At 40.0% G+C, this 17491-nt stretch overlaps 1 protein-coding gene across 11 annotated transcripts in view; it reads right to left on the bottom strand.

The window, feature by feature from the left end:
• Nucleotides 1-512: 512 nt before the first annotated feature.
• LOC127364416 (unconventional myosin-XVIIIa) overlaps nt 513-17491 on the bottom strand; it is a 60946-nt gene continuing 43967 nt past the window's right edge. For 7 of the 11 annotated variants that reach the window (XM_051401928.1, XM_051401926.1, XM_051401927.1 and 4 more), the window contains 9 exons: nt 16735-16851; nt 16080-16163; nt 13567-13704; nt 12624-12809; nt 12388-12527; nt 11675-11719; nt 7129-7251; nt 5117-6542; nt 2654-2780 (listed from right to left, as the gene is read on the bottom strand). In XM_051401928.1, the coding sequence (XP_051257888.1) occupies nt 5132-6542; nt 7129-7251; nt 11675-11719; nt 12388-12527; nt 12624-12809; nt 13567-13704; nt 16080-16163; nt 16735-16851 (2244 nt within the window). In that variant the 3' untranslated portion in view covers nt 2654-2780; nt 5117-5131. Of the gene's footprint in view, nt 2781-5116; nt 6543-7128; nt 7252-11674; nt 11720-12387; nt 12528-12623; nt 12810-13566; nt 13705-16079; nt 16164-16734; nt 16852-17491 lie in introns of all 11 variants that reach the window. The other 4 variants (XM_051401929.1, XM_051401923.1, XM_051401930.1 and 1 more) reach the window with 3 other exon arrangements.

Genomic DNA, 17491 nt, shown 5'->3' on the forward strand with positions numbered 1-17491 from the left:
CAGATTGGTTGGATAAATAGGGGATTCCTTAAAGCAAAACACACCAAGTGAATGTCAACCAAGGTGGTAATCTAAAACCATCAATCCCTTTGAATCTAGCTAAGCTTCACCTATGTAGAATAGAGATTGATGTGGGGAGGAAGACTGTGCTTCCTCTCGCTTTCTGATCCTCCTGAATTTGCCCCAAGCTTTGGTTCTGAACCATGCAGCTGTGCAGCAGTCATATTAACAACCCAAGGGTTGCAAGGTAGTGTGAGCAACGTTCAGTCTAACAACGGCTCAGAATTAATCATTGTTTGCTGTTTGTTTCCTCCATTGTCTCCTGGGAAAACTGGATGGGTATGATGAGAAGTTACTCTGGGGTAGATGAGCTAAAATTAATCAAACACATCAATGACTTGTTTTTCTAAAACCGTCCTGCCTACGTTCTAACCTGCTTTTCTCCAACTGTTTTCTGAAACAAAATCACGTCCAAATTACATCTCTATGCAATGACAGCAAGCCAACATTGATTCTGTAAACAAACAGCTGAATTTATTTACTAAAAAACTCCAAAATCACTCATATTACAAATGGTGATCTGTTGAATAATGAAAATAGCGTTTCCAAAAGATATGATGGAGTGTACAACCTTTTGAAACATTATGTGTAGTGCCAGCAGCTCCAACTTAGAGGCAGTGAAACTTAAACAAGTCTATTCAGAATCACTGACATCAAAGTTTCCTGTGCTCCACATTAATATTCATGTGTGAAGCAAAGAAAAAAAAATGGAGAAAATAAGACATGAAATGCAGATTAGCCTCTTGTGAGAAGATATGCAAATAGCAAGCCAGACACTTGAAGCTTTTCTTTGTACATGAGCAGATACTCCACAAGCACATAAACTGTATATGCATCTGTATTCAAATCTACCTACAAGTCATTTAAATAGAGTTTAAAATTCATAAGGTAACAATCATCTACGTATATCATTATAATTCTGTAAGGCCAAATATAGAAATAACCAGCAAGTTTCATGTGTCTGGACAGCAACAATTACATAAAGGTATTAAATTATAAGAGAAGACTGGCTTTAATTTAAGTGTATTTTTGGCAGTGCTCTATGAGGTAATACAGAGTAAACAGGTGGCTAATTGAGTACAAATAGGAGTCTGACATATCATAGTCAACATCAGAATCATTTTAGATATTAAAATGCACACAGCCTGGGAATAATTCAATATCACAGTATGAATTTTAATGCTGCTCATTGGTGGTGATGGACAAATAACCTCCCAAATTTTCTCACATGCAAAAAAAAATCACCAATTTAATGAGCACAGTCTTTGGCACCTTAAAAGGGGAGGACCATGTTGTACTGAAAAGGATGTAATTATTTCACTGCTAAAACCAATATGGCCAAAAAAAATCCCCCAGTTCAAGATAATCTGCGCTGTGCACCTGTAACAAGTAAGAAAATATGCAATAGAAAAATTGAAATGGGCTTCATTATACTGGAACACTATTCTGCAGTGATTGATATTTAAAGGAGCTTTAATTTATGGTAAACAATAGGAATCCTGTGTTTGTCTTCATCTTAAAGAAAACACCATACATCTCTGCATCTGCAAGGTCTCAAAGGCTCTACAGAAAGCTCAATGATATTAGCAAAAAAAATACATTCCCTTTGAACATCAAGAAATATGACACTAGTGGACACAAGCATAACTAAGCCTCAAAAGAGCCAAAGCAGAAGCATTCCGGCATGCACTCCACTAAAAGATAAGAATAAACCAGCATTATGACATAAACTATATCTTAATAATATACTTCCCTCACAAGCTTTAAATCTTAATTCATTTAAATATAATGTTCATGTAAAGGCTTTGATCTGCCAATAATATTATATATCTATGCAAACTATATATATATACACTTTTAGATCAGATTTTGCTTTAAATCCATTGCTCAGCATTTCAAAGGTATCTATCACATCTAACAGCTTGGTTCAAATTGTTTTTTTTTTTTACTTTGATGTCAACAAGCATGACCTAGCATCACTTTGTTCAAATGATGAATATCTCAACTTGGAACAAGAGCCACATGTAAACTTACAGCAGGATAATTAATTGAAAATGGGTTAATTCCTCCCACCGCACAAGTCCATATTAATGGGAAAGAGATAAGAACAGTCTTAATAGTTGGTCAGACCTTCTTGGAGAAAGTGTAGCCAGAGCAGGCTTATCTAAATCCTCTTGGCAGAGCTGTCTGAATAGTGAGAGGAGAGTGCAGAGGAGTGCTTAAATTTGCCTGAAAAGCAGCACTTATAAATAAAGTAGCAGGAGGAAGTTATTCTGATAGAGCTCAACTTCAGTGTTTTGTACTGACTAACTTATTCAATATGTTGTGTTCAATAAAAAAAGCATAGAAGCAACATCACTTCATGATATGAATGAAAGTGCCACAATAGGTAAAATGTGATTTAAAAAAAAAAAAAAGCCCAGGCTAAACTATCTAAAAGCAGTGTTCTTTGTGTGCCTCTTCTCTGTCCTTGCTTCTGGAAGCTGGTCTGTCTTGCTGGCTGAGAAGTGGTGGTAAAGTTGCGGGGGAAGAACCCTGTCCCTCCTGTGTGTTTGAAGTCACTGGAAGCACGATGTGACCAGATTTTGGGTTACGAGGCGCTGTCTGCCAATGTGCCTTCGCTGTCGCTCTGCCTCAGCAACTGCCTGCTGGAGTCTCTGTCCACCTCGTCCTCTTCATCAGATCTGCCAAGACCCAGGTGTCTACGGCACACAGGAGGGCTATAGGGGTCAAGACACATACAGACATACCATTATATCATTACTTGGCTACTTACAGCAGAAACAAAACTGAAAGGTGGAGAAAGAAAAAAGGGTTGTTATAAAAATATGGCATGGGAAACCACAAGCAATTTAGGCTGCAGGATCACACTCTTCCCCAGGCGGTAAACAACGCATCCCCCGAGGTGTGTATAGCACATGTGCACATTGTTATAATGGTTACTTACTCATTTCTATTCTTAATTAGTATATAGGAAAAATGCATCACACATCTTCTTGTTACATTGTGCTAGAAATAGTCTTACCTTGGCAGAAATCTAATATTTTGTCTTTTAACAGCATAAACACCCTAAAGGAAAGCCACAGACACCTTGACAAATATTTTCTGTACACTCTTCCATGCATTAGCATTATGACTGTAGCACAATGTACATATTAGTAGACTGTATGTGCAGTTAGTACGGTAAATGTATGGGTCAGATCGTGCAACCGATTAATTCAACATTGAGGAGTTCAATAATTCAAATCTCAGCCAAAGAAGAATTCTATGTTCTATATTCTACCTTGCTTCTACCTACCATCACACTCATTTAAAGGTCATTTAAACCAGGGGCTTTACATCCTTAGATTGTGTTGTCATGACAACACATGGCATGACAATCACTCTGCTTTCCTTCAATGGCAACTTAATTCACTGCAGAGATTTCATACATCCAGACTGCCATTAGCACTGCTCTTTAATACACACCATGAGGATATCAAGCAAAAAGCAGCAAGAACATGTCCTTGACATGTCAGCGCAATGCCACCCACACATAGGCTAGCAACCGGAACTGTCAATTTGCAATTATCCACAACTGTCTTTTGAAGTATAAGATATTTGAAAAAGGTTGAAATTCATTCATCAAAAGCATTCCAGCCTTGTCATACAAACTGCCACATTTAATCAGTTTGGAAGGTTGTGACAGTTCCCGTGCCAAACACAGGAGCTGACCTACTAGTGTTGACATTTGGAAGTATGAGCTGATCATCAGAATGTACATGTACTTGCTTTTGTTAAAAAGTGAGAAACAGGGTGCTGTTGTTAATTACTGTATTAGGTTACTTGTGTAATCACAGTTCCCTGAGTAGCATGGCGTATCCCATAGTGAGCACTGAAATGCCCTAATAATTTAGATACAGGCGTGATTATCTACAGTGAAAGTGACGCTTAAAGTAAGTGTTTTAATACATTTTGGGGTTTAGCTGTTGTTTCCTTGGAACTGTGCACTAGGCAAACTGGTAGTATGGAAGCTTAATAGTAGTGTTAGAGATGGAATTTTGAACACACTCAAAAGAAACAGCAACTCCAAACTAAAACTCATTGAGTACTATTGTGAAAACAGTTATATTGTTGACCATGGCCACACACTGTATGTGCCACTCAACCTGGCTTAATTCACCTAACAGTGATTAACCCAAGAGCCAGTGTTCAACGAGAGGCAAACATGTTCGAGCACACTGAATAAAAAAACAAACAAACTCAAGCCTGCTGTCTTGAATATCTTTTAAATCACACAGGAGGCAGAGATGTTCAAACTGTCAGTAAAATGACTCTTAAAATAGATAGGCTTTTGAAGCTTCGACCTAATTCTTTGCGTTTTAATTATGATGCAAAGTATTTACATCAAGGAGCATCAGCAGTCATGTCACTCCTCTTTAAACCCTTCTCAGTTAACATGTTAAAGCAAAAATTGGTGTCATTTTGTTTTTGCCTAATTGCCAACATCTGTTTGTGCTTGAAACACAGGCACAGCCAGACAGCCCTCTCTCAACACTATGTACTTATAACAGCATCAAACACATCCATCTTTGCAAAATGGAAACAGGAAAGTAACACTGCTTTACAACTCTAGTATGTCTGATGACTAGTTTCAGCACAGTGCTTCTGATGGGAGAAATAAACAACAAAGCAACAAAGATCTTCAGTGAATCACAATGATGGATTACAGCATCCTTCTCAATAAAACGTATCTGTGCCATTTATAAATAAAACTAAAGTGACTGCAGTGTGTCAGTAATGCAAACGTAGGTATAACTATGGCATACTGCAGTAAATTGGTGATCTTCTCAATTGAAGACTGTTTGCAGGAGCAAAGGCAAAAAAAAAAAACATTGGTGGCATGCACTAACTGGCCAGTGTGACAACCTTGCATCACAAGGATTATTCACAGTCACAATTAATTCAAAACATTCACACATAGCAAACAGTTAGTACATTAAGTGAAAGATCTGTCAGTTTCAATCTCAACTTCCGTTATGCAAGGCTCCTGGGTTATTATCACACCGAGCATCACCTTCCACTGTCGGCATCAGTCACTGTCAGGTCTGTAGAGGTACTTCATTACCAAGTTATCCATCTTCTTCTGCTTCTTCTTGGTGCCCTTCTTGCCAGATGGTCCATGACCTGCAGGCTCCTTCTCATCATCATCATCATCAGATGGTTGTTTCGGGGCCCTTTTAACACTGCTTGAGCTTCGGTAGGAGATGGTCGAGTCGGAGGAAGAGGACTCAGACGAATTTGAGGAAGAAGAGGAATCCTCTGAGTCACTTTGCTTCTTCTTAGATCTCTTCTTGGACTTCTTGCCCTTCTTCCCCCTTGAGCTCTTTCTGCTGTGACGATCATCTGAGGAGGAGTCGTCAGACAGAGAGACTTTACTTTTTTTATCTTTCCGACTGCGGGAGCTGCTGGTACTCAGGGTGCTGGATGGTCGATTGCCGTGGTCCAGAGCAGACCCTGATGCAGATCGACGCAAGCTGGATGTGCTGGGCCCAAGCCCCTCGTCTTCTCCCTTCTTCCTACTGTCCTCACTTCCTGGCCCCTTCTTCTCGTCCTCTTCCTCGCCACTGGACTCATCAAGTTTGCTGCGCTTGAACTTAATGGGTTTGAAGCTCAGCACCTCATTGATTGCAGCCTCCAAGTCAGGGTCCAAGTAGTTGCGGTGGGTGACAGACTTAATGTCAGATGAATCGGGCAGATTGTTGTCTGAGGAGCGTGGTTGGGCTGGGGTAGAGAAGCTGCGACTAAGAGAGCGGGGACTGTAGGTTGAAGCTCCCCCTTCACTAAAAGCCACACTCTGGCCATCATCATCATCATCATCATCTACGTGCAGACCGAATTCACTGAGGCCACAGCTACGGGCAAGGGACAGGCGTGAGCTACTGCGTCTGTCCTCTTTCCAAGATGTGCTGCGGTGCAATGACCGGGGACTGGAGCGGCTCACACTGCTGATAGTCGACTTATTGTCATCATCCATGTCCAACATGCCCCTCCTGGTGGACATCCTGCTAGGAGCCACGGAGGACACCGTGGAGTCCTTATCAAATTCAGGGCTGTTGCGGGAGGTCCAGCGGGACTCCAAGCCCTTCCTGGCTCTGCTGGTTGCTTCAGAGTAGGCCAGGGAGATGACGGAGCCTTTGTCGTCTAAGTCTTCCTGAGCCTGGCTCTTCTTCAAATCCTCCTGGAGGTCTCCAGACTTAGACTTGGCTTTGCGAATTGAGGCGTGGTCTGGTGTGTCAGGCTGTTCTTTGAGAGTGCTAAACAGGGAGCTCTCATCACCTCTCCCCCCTATGGAGTCTTTCAGATTGGAACGCTTCCTGTAGCTTAGGGAGCTCATGACAGACACCGATCTGTTTTGCTCAATCTCTTTCCCATCTTTACTTCCGTCATTCATCTTCTCCTTACCTTCTTTCACCTCTTTGACATCTGCATTTGCTGCATTTCTAAAAGGTTGCATAATAAAATCAACACCAGAGACAACTGACAGAACACAAAAAGAAAGAAATCAGAAGCTCTGCATAGTTAAAGGAGAAACTCATCCTTAATGATATGCTACATGCAGTACATTAACTGAGACTTTAGATTTTGGTACCTTGAGACGTATCACTGATGTCAAACTGCTACAGAATAAATCTGTCATTTTCATTTGTCCTTGGGTGCAGACAATAGTCAAGGAGCAATACAATACCTCTGGCTACTTCCTTTATGTACAGTATACACTGTAGAAAGTGAGGCAATCAACCACAGAGAAGATCTATCTAACTGTGGCAGAGGCGTCATTTAGCAGCCGTGCCAACTGGCCATGGGCCACTTCAATAAATTTGACAGCAGCCGCTTCCCCATTCCGCCTGCTGTCATTAGACAGATTACTGGGAGAGAGAGATGACACCTAATCACATGAAATACCCATCCTTCTGTTACAAACTGCCCCAGGTAATCCTGGGCCTTTTCAAGCCTGGGAATGCGGGTAGTTTTACCACTACTACATTATCGTTATCTGTCATGATGCAAAAGGATGTGAGCACTAACCTGGTGCTCTTCAGACTTCCCTCATCCAACAGGGTCTTGGTGGAGCCTTTGTTCTTTGAGAGCCAGGACTTTACTCCATCCACACGGTCCTCCACCTCTGAATCTGTTTCTGTCTCATCCCCACTGTGAAGAAACAAAATCAGCTAGTTTGTGAGGAGCACCTGAGACTCAACACAACACAGCAAAACATATTCATCAAGTAATTTTTACATCTTCAAATGCAAAAATATATCATTCAAGTGAGATAATTACCCTGTTTTTAATACAACTCAATTTCTTTTAACACATTTCTTACATCCTCACTCAGCCTCTTGAACTACCTTGTTTGACAATTCAGAATCAATTTAAAGAGATTTTCAGCCAAGCAATTTGACTAAATGACTCCTTATGTGAATATATAGCAAAACAATGGTTAGTTTTCACATATTAGAAGCTTTTGTTAGTAATTTCACAGTTGCATTCAGTATAGTCAGTATGATGCAAGGCAATTCAGACTCCAGGTAAGCATGCGTGAATCAGCAATATCAACATAGTCGAGATGTTTCTTGACAAAATGTTCAGCAGATGTGGATGAGTGAAGCAAATGCATTATCCAAGCAGAATGTAGATGAAGCTGTTGGAGGCATAATTAACTTGTTTGGCTGGTTCTGGCCTGCCAGCATCTGTGTGGCATGTCACCTGCCCCTGGTGATTGTTATTGGAGTGGAGCCACGAGACAGCCCCGTGGCCCTACGCTTGACATAACAATCAATATACAGAGACCTGTGGATCCCGATGAAAAGGCTTGGTAGATCCCACCTGGATAAGGTCAATCCCCATTCATTTCAAATCTGTGGTGAATTTTCTGAATTATGCATCCCATTGTCCTAGCAGCTTAATGTGACAGGAAATGGTGAGGGAGAGGAAAGCAGAATAGCATAACTTCTAAGTCAATACTGCCATCATGGTCAGAATATGTCCACCTTAAGTGCTAGATACACTTTCTTCCCTGGCTACATGATGTGTGAAAATGATTTTTTGCATTTCACAGACAGATTTAAAATTGAGATGCATATGTTGTGAAGCCCTAAATTAAATTTGACTTGTGTTGCTATGGTGAGGCTGTCAGAGAAAATTACAATTTCCATTATATAGTTTTTGGTTTCGACATACGTATATTAAACACACTGTAGCAGTGGCAGTGATGACAGGGTTGTTGTAGAGGGGCTGCAATTTTCAATTTGTCTTGATTTATAACAGACTTTGAGTTTGATCTATTCAACTTTCAACTATTTATAGCCTTACCTATCCATCAATCTAAAATGTTCGCCTTGTTTATCACTGAGGTGTAGATATATTTCATCCTATGTCTACAGACAGCTGACTATCTTTACAAATGAGAAACAGCGATGCAGGTAACAGATCTTGATTCTTGGACAAGCTTATCTATCTAAGCCTTGGAAAATGTTGCAAAACGTTGCAAAAATGCTTATAAGGAGCAAACACAATATTCAGATAGGTGTGAGATGACAGCCAGACTGCTAAGCTTTGTCATTTGTCCACATAGCACATATCCATCTATGTAGTTCTCCCAGAGAACAGCGTACCATTTCCTATGTAATCAAGCTTTGTGTCACATATTCAGTCATGTTTGCTCAGAGAACAAAGTGTCCTCTCTCCTGCCTTATTTTTTCTGGTGGTCTGCCTAAAAGCTAGTTTTGTTTTTTCACACTAGAAAGGTGGTGGCGGTGCTGGTGGTCTGTGAGTATTGTGAGGGAGTGGGCATAGAAACAAAGAAGTCTCTGATTATTGTACTGCATCGTATTCAGGCTTTCAAGCTTTCTAAGAACATTAACATATTTAACTTTCTCATCATCAACCTTACAGCCAGGCTTTCTGGAGTTAAGGTAATGATGATCTCAGGGTGACTAAATGGGCTGATTATATTATTTTCCACAGGAAAACCTGTTCATTTCAGAGTTTGAGAGGTGCTTCATGAGGTAGCAAGCCTCCAAGTTCAGCTATTATATGTCATCACTTTATTTTCTACTCCCTCTTCTCTACTGCATGCCAAATACAACTGATAAAAGCACCACCACAAAAAGATAATGGGTTCATTAATACTGGGAAGGTTGATTACACATGCTGCCCAGTTGTCATCTATGTGATACTTTGACTCTTTAACATGATATATTACACAACAAAATACTGAAACCAGCTCACAGCAAAATCATCTCCCTCTTCCCCCTCTCTCTAACACACACACACACACACACACACACGTGAAATAGAAGGTGGCTTGCAATTGAGTGCTGTGCAAATGGTGTCACAAACGATTTGTCCTTGGCCCCACACTACTAGCTAACCAGTCCTGAGGCTCATAGATACAAACAAGCCCCAAGAATTTAGAAGTGAACGTTAACAGCTTCTGACAGTCGGCCGGCACTGGTTGTAAATCTTTGTCACAAATACTTACACTCAGCATCAAATCTCGTATGGCTTGGTTCTATCAGTTTAGCACTTACGGTACCATCGCCATAATTATGTGCTGTCTGCAATTATATATTGACCAAAAAAAAGGCATTTATGGTTGTTTGCTTTGTGATGTAATTCACTCCATACACAAGGATAATTTGCACCTTGTGCTAGAGGTGAACATAATGCACCCTTTACAGTCAATCTATACTGATGGAAGCATTTACATAGTTTGCACTGCACAGCCCTATATTATATGTAACCCCTATAATTAAATATGGCCTGCTGCAGTCTGCAGGCAAGCCCTACTTGAAAGACAGTAATTTAACATATCTTATCTCTCTGTACAATAATAATAATAATAACCCAGCCATTGTCACCTCTGTTTTGAAGCAGTTACTACAAAAATGAACAGTAATGTAAATTATCTGGAAAATCCACTTCATAATTAGAAGAAAAATTAGCTCAGCCATTATGGTTCATCATTGCTGCTAATGCAATGATGTTGCAGGGGGGGAAAATGCAATTAAGTAAACATGGAAAATCATTGCTCTTTCCCTTAAGTTGCACAAAAAGAAAAGAGGTTGTGTGATGAAAAATGGATAACAAAAAGCAAAGTGATAAAGAGTGTGACGCTATGTCTCTTTGAAGAAGCAATCAGAGGTTAAAGCGGGAAATTATGGTCGGGTATATCTGCCACAAAGACGGAGACTACATTTCTTTCATTCGCTCTGATGAAGGTTTATATTATTTAACATGCTAGAAAAATTCCTTTCACAGCATAAAGACTGAAAGAAAATGGGATTCAGTCAGTCAAAGGAAAATATTTAACATTCACAATCAATGACTTCACATTTGAAAAACAAGACAAGGTGAACATTAGTATTTAGAGCTAAATGTTTCACAACGCTGTATTATGAGATTGAATTAGTGGAGTATTTGCATGCGTTGAAATCAACAGCTGAGCTTTGGGTGAGAACATTTCACTAGCACACTGTGCCATCACTGTCCACTTGCTGACTGTGCAGCCATGGACATACAGTCACAGTGTGCTGCAATCTTTTCACACTCACAAGAACTGCCCACAAAATTGTGTCTTCCAGAGCACATGTAAGTTACTCCCACCATGTTTAGTTTGTGTAAAGGGAACAATACAGACTTCTTTCAACTTTGGGAATAAGTCACAGATAAAGCTCAGTCCCTATTTTCTCATTTCTTATCATCCGTAAACCAAAGAAGGAACAGAAAATGACACTATACACTATATAATAAGAAAAAAAGATGAAAACAATCAGTAAAGGAAATTAAGTCATCTTAATTTATGAGATTTCTAACAAAATTTGAAACAGCTAATCTAAATCTAGATCTAAAAATCTGGAGTGGATTCCCCATACAAACTCAGTGAGATATGGACTTGCATGTGCTTTGGAAAAGCCACGGAGGAACATAAGGTGGTTAAAAATCAGTGCAGAACTGATTTAAACCTAGATCCAGACAGATGAATGATGGAGGCATGGTGCTACAAATTTAAAAAAGGATAGTGTCTGATAGAAAAATATTAATAGAGACAATGATGCAGTATTACCGCAGGTCTGTAACACCTTGTTGTTTTTCATTTGGGTCATATATTCCAAAGCAGTGAGACTGGCTTAAAGGAGAATGCCTGTGTCATTTAGAGTTGTAGTCTATTTACCATTCTAGTTTACATTTCCTCTAACATTCTGCAAAGTACTGTGTGCCATCAGATATTTCAATTGTTGCGCTGAAAGCAGAAAAACAAGCCCTGAATTTGCCAAGGAGGCCGACTGTGTACAGACACCTCCAGACACTTGGAACAAAATAAAATGAAACTAAATGAAACACCGGGGCCATCCTTTAAGCACAGCTTTTATCAGAGATGTATACCACAGACACAGCTTTCTATTCTGTTTAAAATTACTTCTCCTCACAGTGTTATTATGAACAACACAAGCTGAAAGTATAAGGAATACTGCATGATTCTCTCTGGTGGTTGAAATTGGTGAGGAAAAAAACAAACAAACTCGAAAACAAACATAATGACAGAAACAAAGGATGCATTTTCCATTCTCACGTTTTGTTCTTTCTTTTCTTATATTTTGTCACCGTATCTTGCAAACTGCCAGAAGTGTGGAACACACCAAAAGGGGAACAAGGAAAAAAGAGAAATAGAGAAGGTGAGATTCACAAACAATAGTGCGAAAAGAGGACAAAATGAAATAACAGCAAATAAATAGTTTTACACTTACACACACACACATAAAACAACTATCCATTGTAAAGATAAATCAACCCATGTTAGCCTCTTTCTCAGACAGAGCCGGTGTGTGTAATGTCGTCCTTTTTAGAGGTATATATTATTGCAGTCCATGTTTACCTCTGTGGGCTCAGAGCTAGCATAACCCTCAACCCCTCTGCAAAGAGGGAAGGAGTAACCAAACAGGGAAAACCAGCACCGAGAGAAAAGATCAGAAGTAGTGAGCCGAATTAAACCAAGTGAGAAATATTTGGAGAACAAAGTGTAGAATGACTCGGGGAGTACAAAAGAAGCACTCTGGAGGAAGATGTGGAAGATAGAGAATGAAAAGATACAAGTTGTGATTGACAGGCTACTAAAAAAAACTAGCAGTTCTCATTTGGCACGTTTCCTGCAGCTTACGAAGATAACTTGCGCTGCTACTCGGGCCTCTAGCTACAGTACAGTATCCCCTCATGTACCACGCACACGTTACAGTGAAGCAAAAGCAATTGTATCTTCCTTTATAGAAGATTAAAGCCGTACTGTACCTGTTGATTAAGTCATCATTGTCATCACTCTCCATCTCGTCCTCTATGGCAGCCTGCAGGTCACCTATCCTCTTGAAGGCCAGCTTAAGGTCCACTTGTAAGCTCTGATTTGCCGCCTCTAAGCTCTCAATGTCCATTTCCTGGTGAATGGATCAGAGCACAGACGAAGCATGGTTACCTCCTCCAGTGTGAGCACCAGTGAATCGTATCAAGTCTCTCAGCACCCAAAGCCTTACCAATTCGTGCTTCTTGCGGCTGGCCTCGGCCTCCTTCTTGGACAGCTCTCCCATTTCTTCTTTCATGTCCCTTATCTGCCTCTGCATTCGCTTATTCTGGTCCTTCTCCCTGTTTTCTGCAGCAATGCGTTGGTTTCTCTCCTCTGTCATCTTTTCCAGGTTCTCCTTCAGACGACCTACGAGGCTCTGGGGAGGATTTGAGGTGAAATGAGTCAACTCTGAACATTATCTCCTTTGTTCTGTATCATGCCTTACAATGTTTGTCCCTGGCCCACCATAGGCTGTCTCTGTTTGCGTTTAACATCGATGACAATAGCAATAAAATTTGAACAGGAAGTTGTCCATTTCTTCTTGATTCTAACTGATTTCACAACCAGTGAACCAGTTATTTTATTTTTGTATTTTTCATTTATTTTATTTAAAATTTTTCCAGAGTGGGTTTGTCAATCAGTTTAGTTTCTATTGTTTAAACATGTTTAATTTTAGTTAAGCTTTTACTATTATGTATTAGTTGTTTTATAATATTTTTTAGAATAATATAATATTATTTGTTAGTTTTTGTTTTTTTCTGAAGTTTTTGTTTAATTTTAGTTATCTATAATAACCTTGGCCATGACGTATCATCAGAGCAGCACTGTAATGTAAAAAGGGAATGGTTCAGGCTACATTAGCTTAGATGCTAAAAAAGGTCTTCCTATAGTGAAGTGGTCCTCTAATATGAGAGGCCTAGGTGATACATTATGGGTCTTACTTAATTTAAGAATCATATATTTATTCTGATTTCAGGTCAGATGTGAATGTCCTCAGATGCCCTCACTTTATATAATCTCCACCTTTTGATAAATAATAGAAAATGAAATGTCAAATTAAATTCAATGAAATGTCAATTATAGCTTCACAAAGCATATCTTTTACATTAAGAAGACACAGAGCATTATCTCACCTCCAAGCGTTTGATCTGTGTCCTCTCATACTCCAGCTTGGTCTCCAGCTCACGGATCTTGGCCTCCTGGCGGCACACAAGAGACTTTTCCACCATGGACTGTTCTTGGAACTCTAGCTGGCTCTGCAGCGAATGAAGCTGGAGGAAGGACACACACATACATACACATAAACACACACAATCCACAAGGAACCGCGCACCTCCTTCTTGATCTCTGCTTCTCCACTCACTCTTACGTGAGGGCTATGAAACTTAAGAGGAAGTACTGTTGATGTGTGTGTGTGTTATTTGTGCAAGTTTAATCCATCTTGGAACATGTAAATATTGTGCATCCAGTCTGAATAATGAGCTCTAGATAAGCCCTCTATCTACCAGAAATGGTCAAAACAAGAGCTTGTGGTTCAGGCTGAGTAACACAGTAATTTCACAGGCTTTGGGAAAGAGCTGAGCTTCATGCAAAGCACGTTTGTTCCATCTGAATCGTTTTCTCATGACTGATAAAAGGAAGAAAGATACGTCACAACAAAACCGGCCCAAAGGGCAGCATGGCACCTAATGAGGGACTTTGCATCTGAGACAAGGAGGATTTGGAGTTCTCCTTTGATATTACTAAAGAAGGCAGACTTCCCTCCTACTGGGGATGAGATAACCACTTCAAGGTCAGATGCTTTTGATGGCTATCACTGCCTTCTCTGGCACGTTTTAACAATGCCTCACAGCCTGCTATGTGTCTATAGTGTAGCCAAAAAATATTCTAATGGGTGGGCCTTGCATATATTGAGTGGACCAAAGATTTGGCAGGCGTAAATAATAATAAGAATCAGGGTCGGCTGTAAGTAGGTGGCAAGAGCTCAATTCTACGCTTTAGTAAAATTATATTTGAAACAGATTGTTCCATTTGTTTGCATATCAACACTTAAAGGAGGACACCCTCTGGAAGTTACTCCAAGCTTGAGTGTGTGTAATGTGCATACAAACACACACTAAACACTGCCATACACAAGCTAAATTCAAATTTAACAGCCCAGAGGAAATTCGTTTGGCAAACAAATGCATCAACAAATTTAATGGGCATGCATTAATACATGACACACATGACATGTTAGAGGTCATTCACTGAACAAATAGTGCTCCATCAGAAAAAAAACCCACTATTATTGTAAAAGCGCTATTATCAACATAGGCCTAAATCAGGTGCATTAACCTTTTTTACCCCATGAAACCGCATTTCTGCCGAGCCTCAATCATTTAGCTGACAACTCAAACACAGTATGCAGTACCTAAACCATATCAGCCCAGAAATGGGCTAAAGCAGCCAAGGATACTGTAGCTCCAGGTTTATTATTCAAAAACGAAGCTATTAGTCAGTGAGCTGGAAGCCAGTGTTCTAATGTCAGCATGCTACATGCTCACAATGACAAAGTTAACATGCTGATGTTCAGCAGGTATATAGTTTCCCAAGTTAACCATTTTTACTTAAGTACAAATGTAAATGTACGCTAAAAATCCCCTGAGTTATAGACCTAGAGTTTAGAATGACATTTAAATTCATATCAATATCTATATTATTATAAATATTCACATTGATCAACACTTAAAAAAGTATCATGATCTTATTTTTGGCCGTACTGTACAGCTTTACTTTATAATTAAAGCTCCAAAAGCCTTAGGCAACATTCAGCACAGAATCATGGATGCATGTTCTAGTATTTGTTTTATGAACGTATGTAGCACATATTCTAAGCGTCAAGAACATCTAACCAACGTCTTTACATGGTAGTGTTGTGGGTGTGTGTGTGAGTGAGCAAGGCAACTATCAAATACAAAATTCACATAGAGCAGGGGTTTTCTGTGTGAGAGTAAAACGGTACCTCCACGGTTTTACAGATGATTGGAATAATCATGTGAATCACACATAAAATGGCCGGCATACAGTAACAAGGTTTTGCTATTATGTCCAATTGTCACTTTTTATCACATCAATAGTTAAATCATCTCATGAACAAACAGACCACATCACCTGACACTGTTTTCATACATGTTTTGACATTTCCCTGAGGATTTCCTGATATTTTAAAATGAAATTAAGCATTGCCATTGGAATGACAAACAAAACCTCAATTCGGATAAATCGCGGAGAGAGAAACTGCCAAATCAAGTTGAGAGATAATCAACGAAAGAAGCAGAAGGAATAATTTGATCTAATTGGTTGAACCATGGAAACAAGCGGCTGACTTTATGTACATGACCCTTCCTTTAAATACAAGTGTGGAGAGGCAGAAGAACAATTTCTCCCCTTGACTCTGAATCTTCGCTGATTCCTACTATTTAAATGCAAATTGCATTGCAGTCTTGAGAAGAAAGCTGCCACAGAAATGAAACCTTTATTTTTTTTTTGGTCACAATAATCAGAGAAACTCTGCGAAAAGCTGAGGTCTAATCAGAGAGAAGTGTTGAGGCAGCGGGCAGGTTCCTGGCAGGCAACTACAGCGCTTTTGAATACTTCCTTGTACCTTTTCTTGGATCTCCTGCTTCTCCTTTGTGGCCTCTTCCAGCTGGGCCTGTAGGTCACTGATCTGGCCCAAGTCCCTGGCAGACTAACACACGCACATACAGAAACACAAAGTCAACAGTCAGAGAATAAGGGTGTGTGCATGTGTGAGAGAGAAGGAGTTTGAGCATCAAGGTATGCTTCAATTATCTGTAAATAACATCCCTTTAAATGCAAATGGTTATTGAACATAATACGTCCGTGCCAAATAATTCGTCATGTGATCTGCTACAGAACAGATTGCATCTCCCTGATTGCAGAGCACACACTGAGTTTAGAGGGGAACATGTCCTCCAAACCTCAAAGCCACTCTACTTAAACAAGCAGAAAAGAACAGAATGTTAATGTCACTGTTAAATATGGTATCCCACAATGATTCAAATTAAATACAATTAAACCAATACAAATAATCAGAGGTATTACAGAAAAAATATTATAGAAATTATTATTTCTTTGGTCCGTGTCATGGTCCATTTCACTACTAGTGTGCCCTTGGCTACTGACCAATGATTACTGCATAGAGGAGTCGGTCTGAGCATTGATAACAGAGGGGCTCATGCAACAGTATTTTTAAGGCTTTTGAACCGCTCACCAAGGTGTTAGGCAGGTTGAGTTACCTGGGCAACTGCAGCTTTGTGTTTCTTCATCAACTCATTCATGTCCTCCTGATCCTCCTCCATACGAGACTGCAGGTCATTCTTCTCTCTCTGCAGACGGCTGACCTGCTCTTCCAACTGAAGCACGAAGAGAGAAGGAAGCACACACACTTTAGTATAGAGTGACGGGATTTATTCATGAGCTATTGAATATGATAAATGGTTATTAGCTGGCCGGGCCGTGGCAGTCCTGGAATCTCATCTAATGGCAATGAAACACAATCTGGACGGAGGTTCTGGCTGGAGGATGAGACCAATTGGAGATAATCAATTGGCTCATTTAGGCAGGGAAAAGTGCAGCCAGTGCAGCATACTGGTGATGTCCTATTTAGAGTTCATCCTCTGTGTTCAGAGGGGGAGGGGGGGACTCGGGCCCTCAATATGCATTCTCTAATCTGAGACATTTACAAGACCTTCCCTTGCCATAAATGCAGCAATTAACAAGTAAAGCAAAGGCACACAGCACTCTGTGTGTCATCCCCAGAGACCCAAACATCCTCAGTCTACGAGTCTGAAATGCAGACAGTGCTCTCATGAGACAGCCATTAATGAGCAGATGGAGGGAAAAAAAAACATTCGACAAAGCTTATTTATCCATTAGAGCAAAATGTTGAAATCAGATATATGCCAAAGGGCATTTATTATTCTAATATGCCACCATGGCTTGATGATGTGCACATATTAATGCAAGAGCCCTGCTGCATTTTTTGAAGAGTGC

Source organism: Dicentrarchus labrax, unplaced genomic scaffold (genome assembly GCF_905237075.1).
Source record: "Dicentrarchus labrax unplaced genomic scaffold, dlabrax2021, whole genome shotgun sequence".
NCBI classification, from domain to species: domain Eukaryota; kingdom Metazoa; phylum Chordata; class Actinopteri; family Moronidae; genus Dicentrarchus; species Dicentrarchus labrax.